The sequence below is a fragment of the Taudactylus pleione genome, unplaced genomic scaffold (assembly GCF_031769625.1).
Source record: "Taudactylus pleione unplaced genomic scaffold, aTauple2 ptg000518l, whole genome shotgun sequence".
Taxonomy (NCBI): Eukaryota; Metazoa; Chordata; class Amphibia; order Anura; family Myobatrachidae; genus Taudactylus; species Taudactylus pleione.
The window spans coordinates 2,379,941-2,399,849 of NW_028284920.1; the positions used below are offsets into that span (position 1 = coordinate 2,379,941).

At 43.7% G+C, this 19,909-nt stretch overlaps 1 protein-coding gene across 11 annotated transcripts in view; it reads right to left on the reverse strand.

Annotated features, from left to right (window-relative positions):
* ANK3 (ankyrin 3) overlaps nt 1–19,909 on the reverse strand; it is a 716,972-nt gene that overhangs the window by 249,735 nt on the left and 447,328 nt on the right. For all 11 annotated transcript variants that reach the window (XM_088450469.1, XM_088450461.1, XM_088450460.1 and 8 more), the window contains one exon: nt 4,841–4,945. In XM_088450469.1, coding sequence (XP_088306595.1) covers nt 4,841–4,945 — 105 coding nt within the window. The remainder of the gene's footprint in view (nt 1–4,840; nt 4,946–19,909) is intronic.

Consider the following 19,909-nt stretch of genomic DNA (forward strand, 5'->3'; position numbering starts at 1 on the left):
ACTAGACCCGTGCCATCAGCCAGGCCCTAGGCCTGTACCCATTCAGAAGGGCACTAGGCCCTATCCAGTAAGCCCCACGGTAGGCAGGCCCATAGGCCTGAGCCTGAGCCCTGGATAAAGTGACCCTGGGCATTAGGCCCAGGCCACTACCTGAGCCCCACCATTAGGCAGGCCCATAGGCCAGAGCCAGCAACATAAAGAGGGGACTCTGGACAGTAGGCCCAAGTCCCTCCTGTGCCCCGCAGTAGGCAGGCACAAAGCATGAGGCGCGAGCCTGTTGAAAGTGTTTCTGGGCAGTAGGCCCAGACCAGAGGTATAGGAAGAGGTGTGAGCAGTTGTGCGACTCTCACCCGCCCGTTGAGAGCTGTCAGGCTCCCACCATACGGTAATTTCTCAGTCACCAAGAAGAGGAGTTGGCCAGCTCTAGTTAGGCAGAAAACAAGCATTTAAAGGGACAGCACACTCTTGTGTAAATAACCGTCTGTGGTTGTTCCGTGCAGGGCAAAGTTTAGTGGTTATACATGCCGCACTACACACACTGTAGGTTGAGGGCGATGTTGTCTTAGTACTGTATGTGTAGTAGCGTGACACAGGTTAAGGCCCTGCACTGCTGTGGTGTGCATCTCCTTAAGGGACCTGTAGGCGAGTGAGCGGACGAAGAGCAAGAGTGAACACTGGCCCTGATTCAGAGCCGGACGCTCTGACAGAACGCTCGCTCTGAATCAGGGTCGGGCTATTTTTGTTTTAGAACGGCCTCCTGGCCGCTCACATAGCTGTGGGTGACCACCCACAGCTATAGCGAGCGGGTAGGAAGATGGTCACGATGGTCAAGACCATCGCGACCATCGGGCTTGCGATGAGACCCTTGTGGTAGGGTCTCGTTGCCGCAAGCCCCAAAGAGATTTCGGCTCTGACAGAACACAGTGTTCAGTATAAACCCCGCCCTTTACAAGCACCTGTAGTATATTATTAAGCTGATTGAGCAACTACCATATTTTGTGCTTGCAGTTTGGAGGCATGAAGGGAGTCAGCATTAGGAGGAGATGCTGATCCTTATAGTGCCATGTGGAGGTTTTTTGGGGTACCTCCAAGGTAAGTTAGCTCTCAGCTCATACATGTACTGTTATCATGCAGTACATCAATTTGTAATTATATAACCCAGAGTGGGTGCTACTATTATGTAGCAATAGTTATTTTGGGGTGAGCGTTTGGGAGTGGGGCCCGGGGGTTGTTCTGGCTGGACCTCGCTCATGGCATCACCACTTAATTCACATAGAATATTTTTTCACTTCTCTATTCGTTTGTATATTATTTATGTCATTTTAATTATTTTCATTAACACTTATTGATTTATCTTTACACTTCACTATCACCTTTTTTCCCCTTTTCGTGTGATGCCCTGGGGGTGGTCCTTGGCTGGAATTTTTTTGGGGTGCCTTGCTTCTCGGACGTGAACCCCTTAATGTTAGGGACGCTGATATAGAGGAGTCTTGACGTCGGCCCAGCGCTTATTCATATATTTGCAAATGTTGTAAACCATTACCTCTGAATTTCTATTATCATGTAGGATTCAAGTATTTTTGATTTACATGCAGTGTGCTGGGGGGCAATTTTCTTTTTTCTGTGTTCAGTGTAAACCCCGCCATTTACAAGCACCTGTAGTATATTATTAAGCTGATTGAGCAACTACCATATTTTGTGTTCACATGGGAACGCCTCCGTCTGGGCAGTCACCCCCCGGCCTGCCCACCAAAGGGGTCGTGCTGTCACTCAACATCGACAGCACGCCCCCTTTGGTGCGAGACCCGGAGCGACGGCTTGCCCGTCGCTATCCGGGTCTCACGCATGCGCACGACGGTCGAACCGGTTGCGAGCAATATCTGTACATACTGTCTCTCACTGTCTGTTAGTTTCTTCCTTCAGGATGTACAGTGGGTCTTGCATCCCGGTGCAAGGTCGGGTCTTCACCTGGTGCGCGAGTACCTATAGGTGAAAACTCAGGATCTGAGGCCAAAAGTGCCAGTGATGATCTTCACTGAAAACCCGATTCTATCCCTCCGTCCGTTAGGGCGTGTCAGTCGACATGAGGAAGGACGGTACTCACATCATCTCTGTCTGTTCAACATACGTCCTGAAGCTGAGAGGGTGCGACGCAAGGTAAGAAACAGAAGTACACCTGCATGTCAGCAGGCACTGCACAGCACCCCTCTTACATGTTAAACACACACACACACACATATATATATATATATATATGTAGCAAGCATATATATTACTTACACACTAACACACACATATACAGTGTACACACAAACACATACATACACAATAAAACATATACATACAGAGTATACATACACTAACACATATATACAAATTAACAAATACATGCACATATATATATATATATATATATATATATATATATATATTATATACACATACTAACACATCCACAGTATGCACACAATAACACATACAATATATACACACAAACACATACATACACAATAAAACTGTACACAACACATACACTTACATTTTCATGCAGCAGCTGCAGGTTGGTAATGGGGGCGGGCACCTCACATCATTAGGCCTCACGATGTAATACCATGACTCGCGGGTAATATGAGGGCTGGGCTTGCCGTATTGACTCCACCCCCATTTCACCTGTTGTAAGTGGGGATTTGTCTGTCAAGGGGGTTTTTAAGTACTCAGAAACCCACCCTGCATGTGCTTGTAGTGGAGGCCCGTCTGTGTGGGGGGGCCCCGGGACGACCGCCCCTGTCGCCCCCCCTTAATCTAGCCCTGCCCCTAACTTTCATCAGACAAAACTATCTACTATATAAAATGTCTTGTGCCCCCTTAGCTTTAATCTGGCAGCTCTATCTACTATATAAAATGATTTTTGTGACACCTTTCTTTCAAATCCAAAGTGAAGCAAAGGTGTCCCACTCCCACTTAAACCTAACCCTCCCCCACAGCCTAACCCTATGCCTCCCCCAAGTGCTTAACCCCAATACTTACCGTCGGGATGCTGGCACCGGCATTCTGACTGGTGTCGGGATTCCAGCGCCGGTATTCTGCGCACCAGTATCCCGACAGACGGGATATAAACTACATCCCATTAGACTGACGCAAAGGTGTCACAAGGCGTTTTATATAGCATAAATGGGCTGCTAATTTTGCCCTTCTAATTTAAAATGTGCCCTCCTGAATGAAAAATGTGCCCTCCTCAGTGGTCAGCACCCTGCTCTAAAACAAATCCTAGAGTGAACACTATTTATACAGACTATTTACTAAATAGAGAAAATATATTTTCTCTATGATATAAATTAGTAATCTTTATTAGTGATCTATCTCTAATGGTTGATCATTTTCCGTGTCTAGCACTTAACATGCAATATGAAATTTCTCAATTCTGCATTAACTCCACATTTAAAAATATCTAAAATGTTCTTGGTAATCTTAGGGCTTGATCACACCTATCTTTTTTTTTTGCGTTTTTCACACTTTAATAGTGAATTAAATATAGGTCATATAGGTAGCATTTTAACCACAGAGTTTAACATTTTAGAATTGGTAAAACTTTTTTCTCCTCTGATAATGCATATTACCAGTATATGAAACTTGTATGGGAAATGCATCACGAAAATTAATTTCAGACACACTATTTTTCATGCCTTTTAACTAAATTCCCAGCACTTATGTGCCTGTACGTGAAGAGATGAGCGAAGTGTGAGATATCACAAATCACATTTTACAGTGGTGGAGGCCATGTCACAGGTGTGACGTTCCTCTTTTTCTTCACCATTCTAAGGAATGGCCTTTTTGCCCTGCTGCACTATGGGGCTGATGCAGAGTGTACTACTCCAGTCTGCGTGGCGTGTCCTACATGATTTTGCTGTGAGCATGTTAAGAAAGTGAAGCCCTGCATGCATTATCATGCCCTTTTCATCTCCTTCCTGGACTGCTGCAACCTCATACTCTCTGGTCTCAATCTATCCTCAATGCTGCTGCTTCCCCCACACTGACTCTACCTCTCCCTTCATTCAACACATGTTCAGTGGCTCCCCTTCAGGAAGGTAGCAGGGCTAAAAGGACGCTGGGACCAACGAAATGCTGAGCACCAGTAGTGTCCAAAGAATGCTCCAGGCGGCTTCGTAGGCTGCAAGGTGCCATTCCAGACACCCTGCCTGCCAAACACAGGTGCCATAGGGCAGCAATGGTGCCACCCCCTATGCCCTGCTCCTCTTACTGTTCAGAATCCAATTTAACCCCCTCACCCTCAGTTTCAAAGCACTCAATCATTCCTCTCCCTCTTATATCACCGACCTCATCTCGGTGTCCCCTCTTTATCAGATTGTCACCTTGCCTCCCTACTGATTATCTCCTAAAACTCTCACATCTAAGGCTTCTCCTGTTCTGTTCGATCCTCTGAAACTCACTGATCAGCCTATGAAACAGTCTACCTACAAGCACATAACTGTGCCAAGATAACGGGTCTGATCATAAAAGCCCATCAGCCCTCCTCACACCCTTACCTCATGCCCCTAGACTTGGTTCCCTGCACTATCCTTAGAGTGTCTAGCATGCATTATAGAAGTTCAGAATAATATGCAATACAGATTGGTTCATTTGCAATTTCAACCATTGACAAGGCCAGTACACACCCAGACACTTTAAAGTCTATAACTGACATGCTATGGTTTGCAATTTTACTCCTTTCTCCCAAATCAGAGGCCAAATTAATAATAACACATCATCACCAGACTACAGGGCGTAACAACCTTTTAAGGATAGACAACATACTTCCCATGTATAGTTAAAAAGGGTTTACCTGATTGCAGACATTGATGTCCACCCCATTTTTCAAGTAGTCGAGAGCCTTTTCTAGGTTACCAGCACGGGCCGCTCTCAAGTAACTTGCACTTGTGTCAGATTGCTGTAATAAAACACATAAATAGTTTGTCAGTTTATAATGCAATTATTATACCAGTAATAACATATAACAAGCAGAATGTCTCACAAGGCATGTTTCTGAATTAACATAAAACACAATTATTAGAATGTGAATTATGGGGTAGGAATGTTTAAATAGAGAATCAATACACACATAAAAAAATCCAGTTTTGGACCTTGTTGAAGAAAACAACAAATTATTTTTACCATCCTACACAGTGTTTTCCTCAGGCTGTTTTTTGCGGGTGCATCACCCGGCAAGAATCAGCCTACCACCTGGCACTCTGGGAGCCTGCAAGTGGGGACAGTATCTGGGAACTGTATAAAAAGGACCAGATCCTACAGACTTTGCAGCTTTTTCATAATCAGACGACTGGGCCTCTAATAAGAAGGAGAAATAATATAATTACATTTTTTTATTTCAAATCATTTATAAGGTCAAGGTTTAAAACATTTTATTAATGCTAAGGCCCTCACCCAGGTACTTCTTGATGCCACCAGGCTGGAAAAATTTTCTGGGGAGAACACTGCTATAAATTATAAAGTGGCTTTTTCTATGGTCCATGGAATGTGCTGACTTTGAAGCTACTCTGGAAATATTTCCATGTATGTCAATGAAACAAGCCGTACGTTGCAAAGATTATTTTATTGCACTAGGAAAGGTCAATCAGATTCCAGATGGAATGAGCCATTCTAGGAACAGACTCTGCAACATATGGACAGCAGTACTTTCTAATTTACTCAATGCAAATCCCAAATACTTGAAACAGTACTGCAGTGCTGAAATGATTATCTGCTTTTCAAATAATGGCCTCCGTGCTGCACTGCAGTTCTGTAACGCTCATTCCGGCTTCTAATAAACAATTCACATTTATTTAAAAAATACATTCTTCAAGAACACAATGTGGAGCTATAGCTGATAAACTGAGTAAATTGTATCCAGTGTGCAACTAACTAAACCCAGGTAATGTGAAACTGATTTCCAACAACAAATCTTGTAAATTATATCATATTCATAGCTCAGTGACTGCCTGAACCACTTGTTGTGACCATCACTCGCCTTTGCCCGTTATAACTTCAATAATGTTTCCAAAGTCTGTATTTGAGCACTGGATTCTCTTATAGAAGACAAGATACTGAATATTCAGAGACAGGTACTATACTGGCAGCAGGAGCTCTGAGCCCACTAATAGGAAAACACACAAAAAAATTCATATTTGCAATAAGCCTATGCCAGTCCAGCTATGGGCAAATATAAGCTTCCCGAACCCCCCTTCCCTTCCTGCTCTGCGCCCAAAAGAGCCTCTTCTAAATCAGTTTTCGAAGTTTGGTCCTCCAAGTTCTTTTAAGTAATACCGCTTTTACACCGAAATTCCGGGTCTGACCCGGAGTTGGAACAGAGTTCCAACCCAGTACAGACCGGAATTTCCCCGGCGCTGACCAAGGATAATTCCTGAGTTGGCGACGTTCACACCGGAGCCGGGCCTGCATTGACCCGGCTTTTCCGGCGTTTAAGGGGACGCTTGGAGATGACGTAATTTCCAAGCGCCACTGAAGCCAGACCAATCGGCCGGCATGCGGCACGCTCCAGGTCATCATGACCCGGAGCGTGCCGTTCACACTGCAGGGTTTCACGGGTTATTCCTGTGTTAAACCCTGCAAGTTACCTGGGTTGGATTGCCGGGTGACTCAACCCGGCAATCCAACCCTTTACCCTTTTACACCAAGGAGCTACCTGGGTTAACACTGTAATTACCTGGGTTTTAGCTCTGGTGTAAAAGGGGTATTAGTGACCATTAGAACCATTGTCTATTTCTAAATTACTCATTTTATAAATGAATAGTTGCCATGAAATAAACTTCAAACATTGACAGAAAGTGTTATAACAGGTCCTAATGACATATAATCTCACAATTACACAATCACAGGATAAACCCTCCACTCTTCCTCCCACGCTATCATACTGCAAATGATTTACACAAGCAATTAGCATGCAACAATATACCCTGCTTATGCTCTATAGATAATAAAGCATATTTCTATTTTCTATTGTGCTGTTGCCCCTTACATGGTTGTTTGTGTAAACACCAACTGCACTGTGCCAGACGTCACGGTTTGAGGTAACACAAACCCACCCCATCTAAAAAAGCAAATGTTCAGCACTGCTCGGATCCCGGGACACAGGCCAATGTGTTTTCTTGCTTAGCACTGACAGAATCTGCTAGAGGTTACAACAAACACAATGAATGGATGGCCTGCATAAAAGAGTGCACCCAAAAACTGAATATTTGCATAATTTATAAATGGTTTAGCTATGTATTATTATTACTAATATATTGTATAAAGAAACTATATATAGTTAAGTTAATTTTATTTGCACTGAACAATTTGAAAATATTGGGCAAAATTTACTAAGCGGTGGGTTCTAAACCCCAGTGGTTTGGTGGCGGTTTTGCTATCCACAGATTTACTAAGGCCAATACCGCTTCAAAACCGCCGTCAAAACACATTTTAGTATAGAATAGAACAGAGCTAGGGCTAACATTACTAGTCATTGGTTTTGGTGTCATTTAGAAACTGCAGTCACACCGCTACAAAACCGCCGGGATTTAGAACCTGACGCTTAGTAACATTTGCCCATTGACTCAGTATTGCTTTAGCTCTTTGCTTCCCTGCAGATCTGTGGAATCACCACTCCACTTTGTATTGCACCCAGCTGATCATTCTCAATGAATGGTCTTGTGTAAGAACATCCCTACTACGACAGTCTCCTGTCTTTATAGTGATCTTACCTCTCGTAATTTGCCAGATGCCCTTCTCCCCCTTAGGAATAAATGGGAACTAGATTTGGGTTATCTTCAGGATGAACAATGGTCTCAGTTGTTGGGCTCTATAAGATACACTTCCCCCTTGTGTTCGTTTCCAACAAATCCATTATTTTATTTTGCACAGGTCTTACCGGTCCCCTGTTTCTATTGCACGTATTGATATTAATGCTCCAACTAATTGCCCCAAATGTCATGCTCTTGGTTGCGATTTTTGGCATTTGTTATGGGATTGCCCTAGAGTTAATGATTTTTGGACCTTGGTATGGTCTGATATACAGTTTACTTTCCCCTCATTACCTCCCTTAGAGGCAAAACTTTGTTTATTCGCATTGGATATTGAGGAATTGTTTAATTCAAATATTTATGTTCTAGGCTTATCCACTTTAGCAAAAGTAATTATTGCCCGTTCTTGGTGTGCTCCAGATCCTTCTGATATACACAAATGGAGGGCACTTGTTAATGATACCATTGATCATGAAAGGTATGTCTATACTAGTCGTAAAGCCCTTTCTAAATTTCGCAAATCATGGGATAAATGGGCTCTTTCTTTTTTGGGCCTTCGTAGACCAATTGGGGATCCTTCCGTGTAATCTAGCCTCTTCTATTCTCCTTTTTCTTTCCCTTTTTTGTTTTTGCCCCGTTCTTTATTTTGTTTGGTTCCTTATTGTTCAATTATTTTATTTTACTTCCATGCGCAAGCTGTTTATATGTCATATTTGTGATCTCAGGTTCGGTTTACTGCTGATTCTTCTTTGATTGTATATTTTGGTATTTAATTGTACCACTGTACTTTCCTTTTTTATTGGCAACACTTATTTACTTGTTTATCTGTTTTTTGTTTTGTTTATAATATGTAGCAAATTTTCTAATAAAAATCTACATGATTCAAAAAAAAAAAAAAAAAAAAAAGAACATCCCTACTACACACATGCCTGAAGTGCTGGTGAGGTCAGCTGTGCAAATCCCCTTCTTCTAAACAGCTGCGTTAATCAGTGTTTCCAAAGCAGGCTGATAAAATGCTCTCCCTCCTCCCACAACCAAAACCCAAACAAAGGGGGATAGGATAGGTAGAGACGTTGCCTATATCGGGCAATCAGCTTTCAGCCATCATGTAGCTAATACGTTCTACTGTATAAAATGATAGTTAGAAGCTGAATGGTTGCTATGTGCATCTTCTAAATCTGTCCTCGTTAGGTTTGATACATCTCCCCCAAATCCAGAAAGTCTCTCCACATGCCTAAAAACTGCAAAACAGACTTTATCCTTGCCCCCACCCCCCCAATCAATACACAAACCAGGTACATATAATAACAATACACACAGACATTTTCTCATGGCAGTAACGCCCAATAAAATGTCAGCATTACAGTAGCTGAAGAACCCCGTAATATAACTGCAATGCCCAGTAATAAGCCATATGAATGAGTAATGCTTAGCAAGATATCAGATAAATTGTAGACTTGCTCTAGGCCAGCAGAAACAATACAATATAAAACTTTTCCACCCTTGGGCGCTGCCGCTCAAAGCAGCAGAATAAGAACCGTATGACAAGTCACCAAACTTATCTATACATATACAACAAAACAAATACAGTCTTACAGTTCAGTGCTGTGAGTAGTTCCAATGATACTAAAATCTCCAGATGTTTTATGTCAATCCGTACATAAGGAAAATACATTGATAAAGAGAAAACAAAAACTGATGTAGTATCAATCCCAAATTGAATATTCAACACGCTTTGTGTGGGTAATATTATGAAGTGGAGGTAAAGTCCAAATGCCAAGAAAGTCTCTATAATATCCAGGCTCCCAATGTAGGCACCACACACGTGACTGATGTATCAATAACAGTTGCTTACTTTTTATAAGCGTTGTAGATACATATAGCAGTTTCTTTAGGTCCACCTCCAATGTATCCAACTGGGAACCTCACACCACGATGTATGGAGCCCAAGAAATCCAAAAAATACAAGGTGATCACCAAATGAAGGCCAAGTTACCATCTGTTTGTTTATTATAATATGTATAAAAAACACACATACCCTAACGAATACCAACATGAACTACTGCGGAAGATGGATCCCGGGTATGCCATCCAGCAGTTAGTGTGGATTACAGCGGGTATGTGGAGATGTGATTAAAAAAAGACACTGACAACGCGTTTCGACGCTCTGCGGTGTCTTTATCAAGAAAAGTGTCAATTAGATCCAAAACGGGGACATGTTATTAACACTGCCGCCATATTGGATCTGGAGACTAATCCAGAAAATCTCTCCACATGCCTAACAACTGCAAAACAGACTTTATCCTTGCCCCCACCCCCCCAATCAATACACAAACCAGGTACATATAATAACAATACACACAGACATTTTCTCATGGCAGTAACGCCCAATAAAATGTCAGCATTACAGTAGCTGAAGAACCCCGTAATATAACTGCAATGTCCAGCATAAGCCATATGAATGAGTAATGCTTAGCAAGATATCAGATGAATTGTAGACTTGCTCTAGGCCAGCAGTAACAATAATGCTCGGTAATAAGCCAGTAATGTCCAATAATATGGGCTTTATTACATAACACACTGCTGCTGCCTGGTCCTCTTCTTATCCTGCCAGGCCTCATCAGGTTCTCACTGGCAATAGCTCCCAGACCCTCCAACAGGATCCCTTCCACCAGGTACAAAGTGCTCTGCTCCTGAGCTTCCCTCTTAATTTATGATTGCAGTCACTTGTGCTTATTTGATGAAAAGGGTGTTGTTCACACAGGTGAGGTGACTGTAATCATAAATTAGGTAGGAAGTCCAGGAGCAGAGCACTTTGTACCTGACGGGCAGGATCAAGTAGTGGGTCTCTGCCCCAGCAGTGTCTTATGTCATTGGCCATGATGTGAGGAATGCTCACCTGGCTAATTGGCTGTCACCATGCATGAGAACATCAACACTGAACTCTAATTCTTCCCCCTTCCTGTCATCTTCTTAAAACCTCTCTCTTTAGGCCGGAAGAGGCTCATACTCCCCAGACCCAGCTCTAATGTCTCAAAACACATGTGGCGACAACATGCAGTTGGGCACCAGAGGTCTAATATATAAGCATTAGAAGAAATGTAATGATTTGGTTCCACAATCCGCTAACAAAAATATGTAGTGTAGTAGCTGTACTTTTTTTAGAATAACTTCAGCATAAATAAATCAAAACCTTTGCCGATATTTACCTTTATTTTGTCAAATACAGAGGTAAGCCAAGATACTATTTCTAGCATATGTGACTCAGTCTCTCTTCCATTAGAGAACAGATTTCCTCAAACAACTAGATGAAATAACCGGTGTTGCTGGAGTTTAAATATTCAAGATATTAAGCTATCAATGAGTTGGATGTAACTGTCAACATTTTAAACATAATTAGCAGCTCTTCCAACACACCCATGAGGAATGTTCTTCCCGGCACACTCCTCCGTGAGGTCCGACCGGGACCCCAACCACTCCATTATGCATCTCAGACCAATTGCCAGACCTCTGAAGTTTTCATTCAAATCCATCCAGTGAAAGGCTCAGAACAGGCTCCCTGGGTCAAAGTTCTGCCCAGTGTACACCAATGGGAGGCCCAACAAGGACCTCAACACCCTAATATGACTTCTGGAATCCAATGTTGCCACTCTGTGAAGTTTTCATCCAAATCCATCCAGTAGAAGGCCCAGAACAGGCTCCCCGGCATACACCAACGAGAAGTCTGACATAGACCACAGCCCCTATTATGTCTTCTGGATTCCAATGTTACCACTCTGTGAAGTTTTTGTCAAATTCTATCCAGTGGAAGGCTCAGAACAGGCTTCCAGGGTCATAGTTCTTCCCAGCGTACACAAACGGGAGGTCTGACCGGGACCCTAAAACCTGGCCAGGATCCAACTGGACCACCTCACGTTAGTTTCATCGATGCAAGGTTGTCCAAATGCATAACCGGACATACAATGAACAGACCAATGATTTTTATAAATAAGATGACAAGCTGGATTTTATCACATTTAGAGTGCTGGTCTATATGAACTTCATTTCTATATGAGAGACCTAAACACGTTACCCGCACTTATATTCTAAATGGGCCTTTCAATTTAGGAGCTGATACATTAGTGTTCAGTTTTACTGATGTTAATTAATTGTACATTGTGTTTTTCTATGCATATGTGATTTTATTACTATATATTTGTGATTTAGGACATTTCTTCTAAATGCAGTGGCGTCACAAGGGGTGTGCGGGCAGCACCCGGGTGTCACACGCCGAGGGGTGACACCAAGATGTCGACTCCACAGTGATAGGAGGCGGGTGCTGCATTGTAGTATTAAGTGCAGCACTCGGCTCCTGACACAGAGAGGGAGCCAGCACTGCACACAGGGCAGTCCGCACCAGAGCCGTAACTAGACTTTTTGGTGCCCTGTGCCAGAGAGAGCATTGGCACCCCCCCTCCAATTTTGTAAATAGGGACATAAGACGTGCACCCAGAAAAGGGCCATGGCCTCATGGGGAAGTGCCAGGGAATAGATAGGGGAGGCCAGGAGATGCTGGGGATAAAAGAAGAGGAAGCTACAAGTGAAAATGATGATAAACAGGAAAATTGACAGGCCCAAACAGCGCCCCCTGCCCTGCAGTGCCCTGTGCCATGGCACTGGTCGCACTACCCTAGTTAAAGCCCGGATCCGCACCTCCCTCCCCCAAATAAGAAGCACAGGACCACGGGGGTTCAGGCCACAAGGCCACACCCCCTTTTCGGCACACATCGTCCCTCCAAGCACCGGGTGACAACGCAGGGAGGGCCGCCACTGTCTATATGTATGCTTTTTTTTCATGTTTAGATTAAACTATGTATACTTTTACATAATATTTTACATCCGATAGCGCAGCCAAACATACATTTGAATTTTTTTTTCCATTTGAATGCTAGTACACTCGCTCTAATTTGGCAGTTGCTGTGGATATATTATATAGTTTGACAAATGTTTTCTAGCACCACTAGTCATTCAAAAGTTCAGAATTTAGAAGATTCAAAGTGACTGCGGACGCTTCTAATCCGTCCTGTTATAAAACCGGACAAGATTATTTATTAAAACCCAAAGTTGAGGAAATATAGTTGTGAAAACTTTACTCCAAATGTTTCTTCTAAAATGTAAAACTACAAAAAAAAAAATATATATATATAGAGCTTTGCTAATGATAAATATCCGCAGTGTATCTGAGACAGAAGTAATCATATACTGACTCTATGAACGGCATTCAGCAATTTGTGGAAGTAAGCTCACTGAGATCATTTGTCAGGGTGTAGGAATGATACAGGAGCTTAACTATAGCAATTTGTTCCAGTTTAGCTTTGTGGGTAGTTCAGCACTATTTTAGCATTATAAAAGGCAGGCCCAACATAGACAAGTCCTGTTATAACTAATCCAGCTCCATTCATTGTTTAAAATCACTTGCGCAGCCAACTAAGGGGGAGATTTATCAAAGCTTGGAAAGAGATAAAGCACCAACCAATCAGCTCCTAACTGCCATTTTACAGGCTGTGTTTGAAAAAGGACAGTTCGCTGATTGGTCGGTACTTTATCTCTCTCCACTCCATCGCTCTCCAAGCCATACTTACCGACATCTGAGATTTCCTTCCCAGGAGAAGCCCGGGGAGAAGAAGCAGGCGGGATGTGCTGGAGGCGGGGCTGGATGGACTGTGTCATAAAGCCCCACCCCCTCGTGGGATTCGCCACTAACGCAGCATATTTAATTAGGGTGTGGGGCTAAATTACGAGATTCTCATTGAATTGAGCCTATGCACGGACCCGCAGATCCCTGGCAATATTCTGCCCACTTCACTAAAAAGTGCCTACACTTCCGGGGGTGCGAAAAATCGTGAGCCTCCCGCAGGTCCCGGGAGGGTAACAAGTATGCTCCAAGTTTTCATACATCTCCCCTAAGATTTAGTTTTACAGAGTGCAGCATGTCTACTGACTAAATGTTATACTGTGTTGTGTACCCGCACCCACACTTTACTACTGAGAGTTGTCCCACTCATCTGGTTGGGGGGGGGGGGAGGGGGGTTTAAGCCAGGAGTGGTAATATTTCTTGCCAAGTATCTTGTAGGCTTTCTATATCGCTTTGCTGCTCCCCTCCCCCTGGATGAGCAGGGAATCTGCATGGAGGACACTAGCCTGGAAAAAAGCATGGCGCTCTATGCAGCTTAGACTATGGAGCGCCAACACCGCTGGGTGTTCCTTGGCGGTAATGGGGAGGTGGCTACAAATGTGCTCAGAAATGGTCCGTTCAGAGGGCGTGTCATGGGAGTGCAGTGGGCGTGTCATGGGAGTGCTGCTGGCGTGTCATGGGAGTGCCGCTGGCATGTCAGAGAAACTGGTTGAAAACACAGATGTACAGTCGCAGGCATAGAGGGCCATGGTCAGACGGAGGAACTGCACCTGCCATAGGGCTGGTGCAAGTATCAATGGTGCAACTGGTATTACAGCGTGCACAGGAGCTAAAAGTGAGCATCTCGGTCCTTGCACATTCGGACACATGGGAAGGAGTCTGGAGCCACATTTGCATAAAGTTGCAGACAGGCAATTGCCAATAGATGCTGCTGCGGGCACCTCTGCGTACATCTCTGAATCAAGCCCAATGGCTGCCAGTCTGAGTTGGTGCAAAGCACTTTTGCAGAATGGCCGTCTATGTTTCAGATCAAAGGGAGATTGGTTAAAAAAAAAAATTGAGGACAAGTAGGTGTAAAATGACCTCATTAAACTACTGTGAATTTAACCTTGGAACGAGCTACAGTACAAGCGGTTCTGTCCTTCAGCCACCTGCCTGGAGGTAGTAGAATACTTCTGTCTGCCAGCAATCTGTGAGGAAGTGGCTTTATGCCGTCTTACAACGATGCTGGGAAAAGCACTGTACGTGTGACGTCTGTGCCCAGGAATGATTACTGGCTGGCTGCTCTGTTTTCCAGACCTCAGATCCCGTCGGGCTCTGCAGCTAAACTACGTTTACACATTATTTAGAGACATTTGGATGAATATCCTTAATAAGAACAGAATAACTAAGACAGAGGTGCACATGTGACTATCAATAATATAACAAATATTTTGGGATAATGTAATCAATCACCTTTCACACTTAACATTGGACACATTGGTACAATTTCAATTTAGGGTGTTTTCCATTGACATTATTTTCCATGTGTTAGTTGCATATACAATATTATGTCAGCTGCACTGGAATACAGTGGACAGAGATACAAATAAACAAATCCTAACCAATTTCTAGCCAAGACTAAGGGGTCTATTTACTAAGCAGTTAGGAGACAGAGTGAAAATTGATAAGAAAGTGATAAGGTGCCAGCCAATCAGCTCCCAACTGTCATTTTTCAAACACAGCCTGTGAGAGGACAGTTGGAAGCTGATTGGCTGTCACCTTATCACTTTCACTCTGTCTCCTAACACTGCTTAGTAAATAGACCCCAAAGACATGGAACTATCAAATACGGCAACAAGAGTATCTATACAAAGACGGATATTTATTGATGTAATTAGGTTGTTTGTGGCAATGAAAGTGCTGATTATGGTTTGTAATGAAATTAAACACAACTCGCTTTAACCCTTCCAGTGGTGGCTACAGAGGTGGGGCTGCAGTGCAGTCCAAAATTCAAATAGGGGCATACTTGCCTACCCTCCCGAATTCCGCGGGAGACTCCCGCTTTAAGGTGGGAGCTCCCGCTACCCCGGAATATAAAGTGAATCCCCCGCTTTCTCCACTCTCATCAAAAACCCGGACTGCGCATGCGCGAGTCCGGATGAGATGGGGGCGGGGCTTGAGGACGCCTCAACGCGCTTCTTTCAGGACGTCACAGCTAATACTATAAGCCGGCCACCGCGGGCTTGTGAGTAGCGGTGGCCGGCAACTTAGCCCGGCACAGTCACTGGCTTCCCCGGAGCCCGATTACAGTGTGGACGCCTGTGTGTGAAATAACGAGGTAGAACAAGGGCGTGTGGTCAGCAGCGCAGCCTGTGTGGCCACAGTGCCCTTACCTCTTCACATTGCAGCGGGACCCGCTCCTTCCTTCGCTCCACGGCAGTCACGCTACCATTGCAGGAATAATGAGAACTGTGCAGCAGCAGCAGCTGCAGCAGCAGAGTCGTAAATACCTGGTAAGTGAAAAACTGTGGAGACTGGAGTGGACACTGACCCGGGAAGGAATAGTTGAGGGAGGCAGCTAACTCCCAGTACACACTGACATGGGGTATTATTGTTATTATTTACAATAGAGGGGGCTGTGTAGTGATATATGAGGGGAGGGAACACAGCTCCCAGAACACTGACATACATTATTATTTTTATTATTTACAATAAAGGGGGCTGTGTAGTGATATATGAGGGGAGGAGGACACAGCTCCCAGCACACATTGATATGTGGTATTATTATATAGAGGGGAGAAGACTGTACATATGACACATCCTGCACCGCTGTAACAGCATTGAGACACCAGCTCACGCACAGCAACTGGACAGCCGCATTTTGAAGTATCTGAACCTAATCTCCTGTTATTGCCAGTGTCTCACCCCTGAGTAGAAATAGATATGGGTGACGTCAGGATACATCTGCTGAATGGGATCTATCCACTACCAAATAGATACGCCCATAGGTAACGCTAGACACGCCCTTAGGGCGGAGCATGGCACACCCCCTCGATGTCATATACTACAACCGACTATAATCTCCCTGAAACTCATTTTCAAAAGTAGGTAAGTATGAATAGGGGAGCCACACCAACTGCCACCCCAAGCTGCCAAACATCGCCAGCCGGGACTCACTGTGCTGCACCTCTGTAGCCACCAATGCACTTTACCATACTATATTTCAGCTGTATCCTATATAATATTTGCAAATAAGCACAGACAGACAGGTAGATGGCACATTGCTATCTTGTGGCCTACTGGATCCACCTCTCTCAAGGCCCAGTGTCACTTGGGGCTCTACCATACAGAGGAAGTCACCACAGGGAGGACAGGTTTGGGGAATTATACTTTCATACTCTATAGAATTATTCCTAATTCCCCAAGATACACACTAATGCAGAATAACACACACATCACAGAATACATACTAGAAACCTAATGCTATATTAATATATAATCCTCAAAATCACTGAAATAATCTAACAAATAAAATCAAACTAGTACAGAATTTACTGCAATGCTGACATTATATGGGTATGAAATCCTGTTATAATACAGTGTTTAGTGGGCATAGATGAGGAGCACATATGGAATATACTGAATGTCCTAACCCATTACTGAACTTACTGTAAATTAAAGAGGATCGGGAAGGTGTTTGAGAACAGACACATTTCTCTATATGTAAGTGCTATGTACCCAGCTACGAGGGTCTGCATATTTGGCAGTGAAGCAGTGTTCTTTTCCAATTATATATGGATTTGTTTATAGGTGGATTAAGGACCCTGGAGTGAATTGCCTGTCACACAAAGCAGCAGACCGCGTCTGTGAGCCCCTGATAAAAGCTAGCGGCCTCATCGAAGCCCCCTCACAGTCTCAGAGCATCAGGATATTTGCCAGGAAAATAACAAGGATTATGTTTTTCTGCTTTGGACCTTTAGCATTGAGAAAGTATAATTAGAAATGAGATTCAGTCTCATTGGTTGGACTGAGATGATGTTTGTTCCACGTGGATGGGTACGGGATGCCGGCGCGCCTGTACCCTGACAGGGTTAGGATCCCGACAGCTGTCAGTCAGTATGTTACCCCTCACCCTCTCCCTACCCTAACTCTCCCTTCACTGGGGCCTGAACCGAATCTTCCTCCTTAGTGCCTAAACTTAACCTTCCCCCTCCCCGCACCCTAAACCTCCCCCCTTAGTACCTCCCCCTAATGCCTAACCCTAACGCTGCCTACCCCACTACTTACCTTTGGTATTCCAGCGGTCGGGATACTGACCGCATCCCGTTCCACGTCATATACAACATCTACTTTGAAGAGGACGTTCATGGAAGCCAACCCCATTAATGATGTGTCTAGTTTATTTACGCACAGCACAGCCTTGTACTTCTCTATAGGCTTAGGATACCCTTATATTTTATACTAGGATATTGAAGATACTCCACTGTGGTTAGAGTACATATACAACGGAATGCAATCGGGAGACCGACAGTGGCATTCTGATGCTAAGAATTCCGATAGGGGCTCAGTAAGTACCCTAGCCCTTCACCCCCTGCATCCTAAACCCCCCCCCTTCCATCGGCAGCCTAACCCTAACCCTCCCCGTTAGTGCCTAAGCCTAACCCTCCTCCCTTTTTATCTAACCCTAACCCTCCCCCTTGGTGCCTAAAACTAACCCTCCCCCCACCCCCGAGGCCTAAACCTAAACCGCCCCACTATACTTACGTTCGGGATGCCGGCTGTCGGGATTCCGGCGCTGGTATTCTGCCCGTGGGACGGGATGCGTTAGAAATCCCGGCGCCGGCATGGTGGACACATTTCATTGATAGCAATATGTCCCAGGACAGAATGGCACAGAGGTTTCCTGCTGGATTGCCTTGTCTGGGAATTCTCATTCATAATATAACACAGCAGAGCCGTAACTAGACTTTTTGGTGCCCTGTGCCAGAGAGAACATTGGTACCACCCTCCCCAATTTATTTAAATAAGGACACCTGAAAAAAGGCCATAGCCTCATGGGGAAGGGCCAGGGAAGAGCTAGGGAAGGCCAGGGGATGCTGGGGATAAAAGAAGAGAAAGCTACAAGTGAGAATGATAATAAATAAAAAAAATGACAGGGCCAAACAGCGCCCCCTGCCCTGCGGTGCCCTGTGCCATGGCCCTGGTCTCACTAACCTAGTTACGGCCCTGTAACACAGAATTTTAGCAAGATTTTATATAGCAAGGTTTCCCAAACTCCATCTTCAAAGCACCCTAACAGTCCTGGTATTACAGATATCTGTGCTTGTACACAGATGGGACTGTATAATGAAAACTGACTGAGGTACTAATTCAGTCACATGTGCTTAAGCATGGATACTTTTAAAACCTGGACCGTTAGGTTGCCTTGAGGAGTTTGGGAACCACTGCTATATAGGAAACAATTTCATAGAACATACATGTTTCATGCTCATAGCATGTCCTGAATATGACTCATAAGAAAAGGGTCTCATATGCACCAATTCTTCAAGATGTCACCTATCACAGAACTAGCTGTGAACAGATGGTGGTGACATCATAAACTGCGCCAGAGGAATCCTGCAGACTGACTTTCATTTGTTAAGTACATGTAAATGCAATATTGTGTCATATGTTCTGCGCAGGTCTTCCCTACCAAGACTCCTCCTTTCACAGCAGTGGTGTTGTGTCATTTATTGTTCTACCAGAGATCAGCTAGAATCAATAGTTACAATGATTAATATTATGTGCTGTAAATTATCCAAGGAAAGAAAAGCAAATATAATTATAATGGCAATAAAATACAACTGCATCACATGCAATTATATAGTGACATTGGTTATATTATTTTTTTTTTCCTGTCTTGCTACAATGCTCTCTAAATAGATAGACATGTAAAGAGGACATGCTAGCATCAGCATATGTTCTAAATGTTGTAGTTTACCGGAACATAACAAAATAAATGATCTTAAATGTAATATTCAACTTAAAATACTTTTGCCTTTAGGATGAACATTATTGGCCTGAATTACAGTTAGGAGTAAATCCAGCTTGACGGTACAATTTAGCCCTTAGCAAAATCATGTTGAGCTGCAGGGGGGGCAATTGGCAAATGTAAAATGTGCAGATAAAATTAGAGCCGTGTGCAGAGGAGAAGCAGCATCTCAAATAATAACATAAACCATATATAATGCAGTATTTGTGCACTACATGGAATTACCGGCAGTATTTTCCCTCCATGCAAAATATAACTGCATTTTCACCTTATGCATCACAACATGGATGGTCCAAGTCCAAATAGGCACCCAATAGCAGGATTTGCTCCTAACTCAAAATAAAGCCCACTACATATATGTATGTAGTATGTATGTATGCACTGTACACATAATAGGAATCAGAAACCACATTTATTCCACCTTTTGTC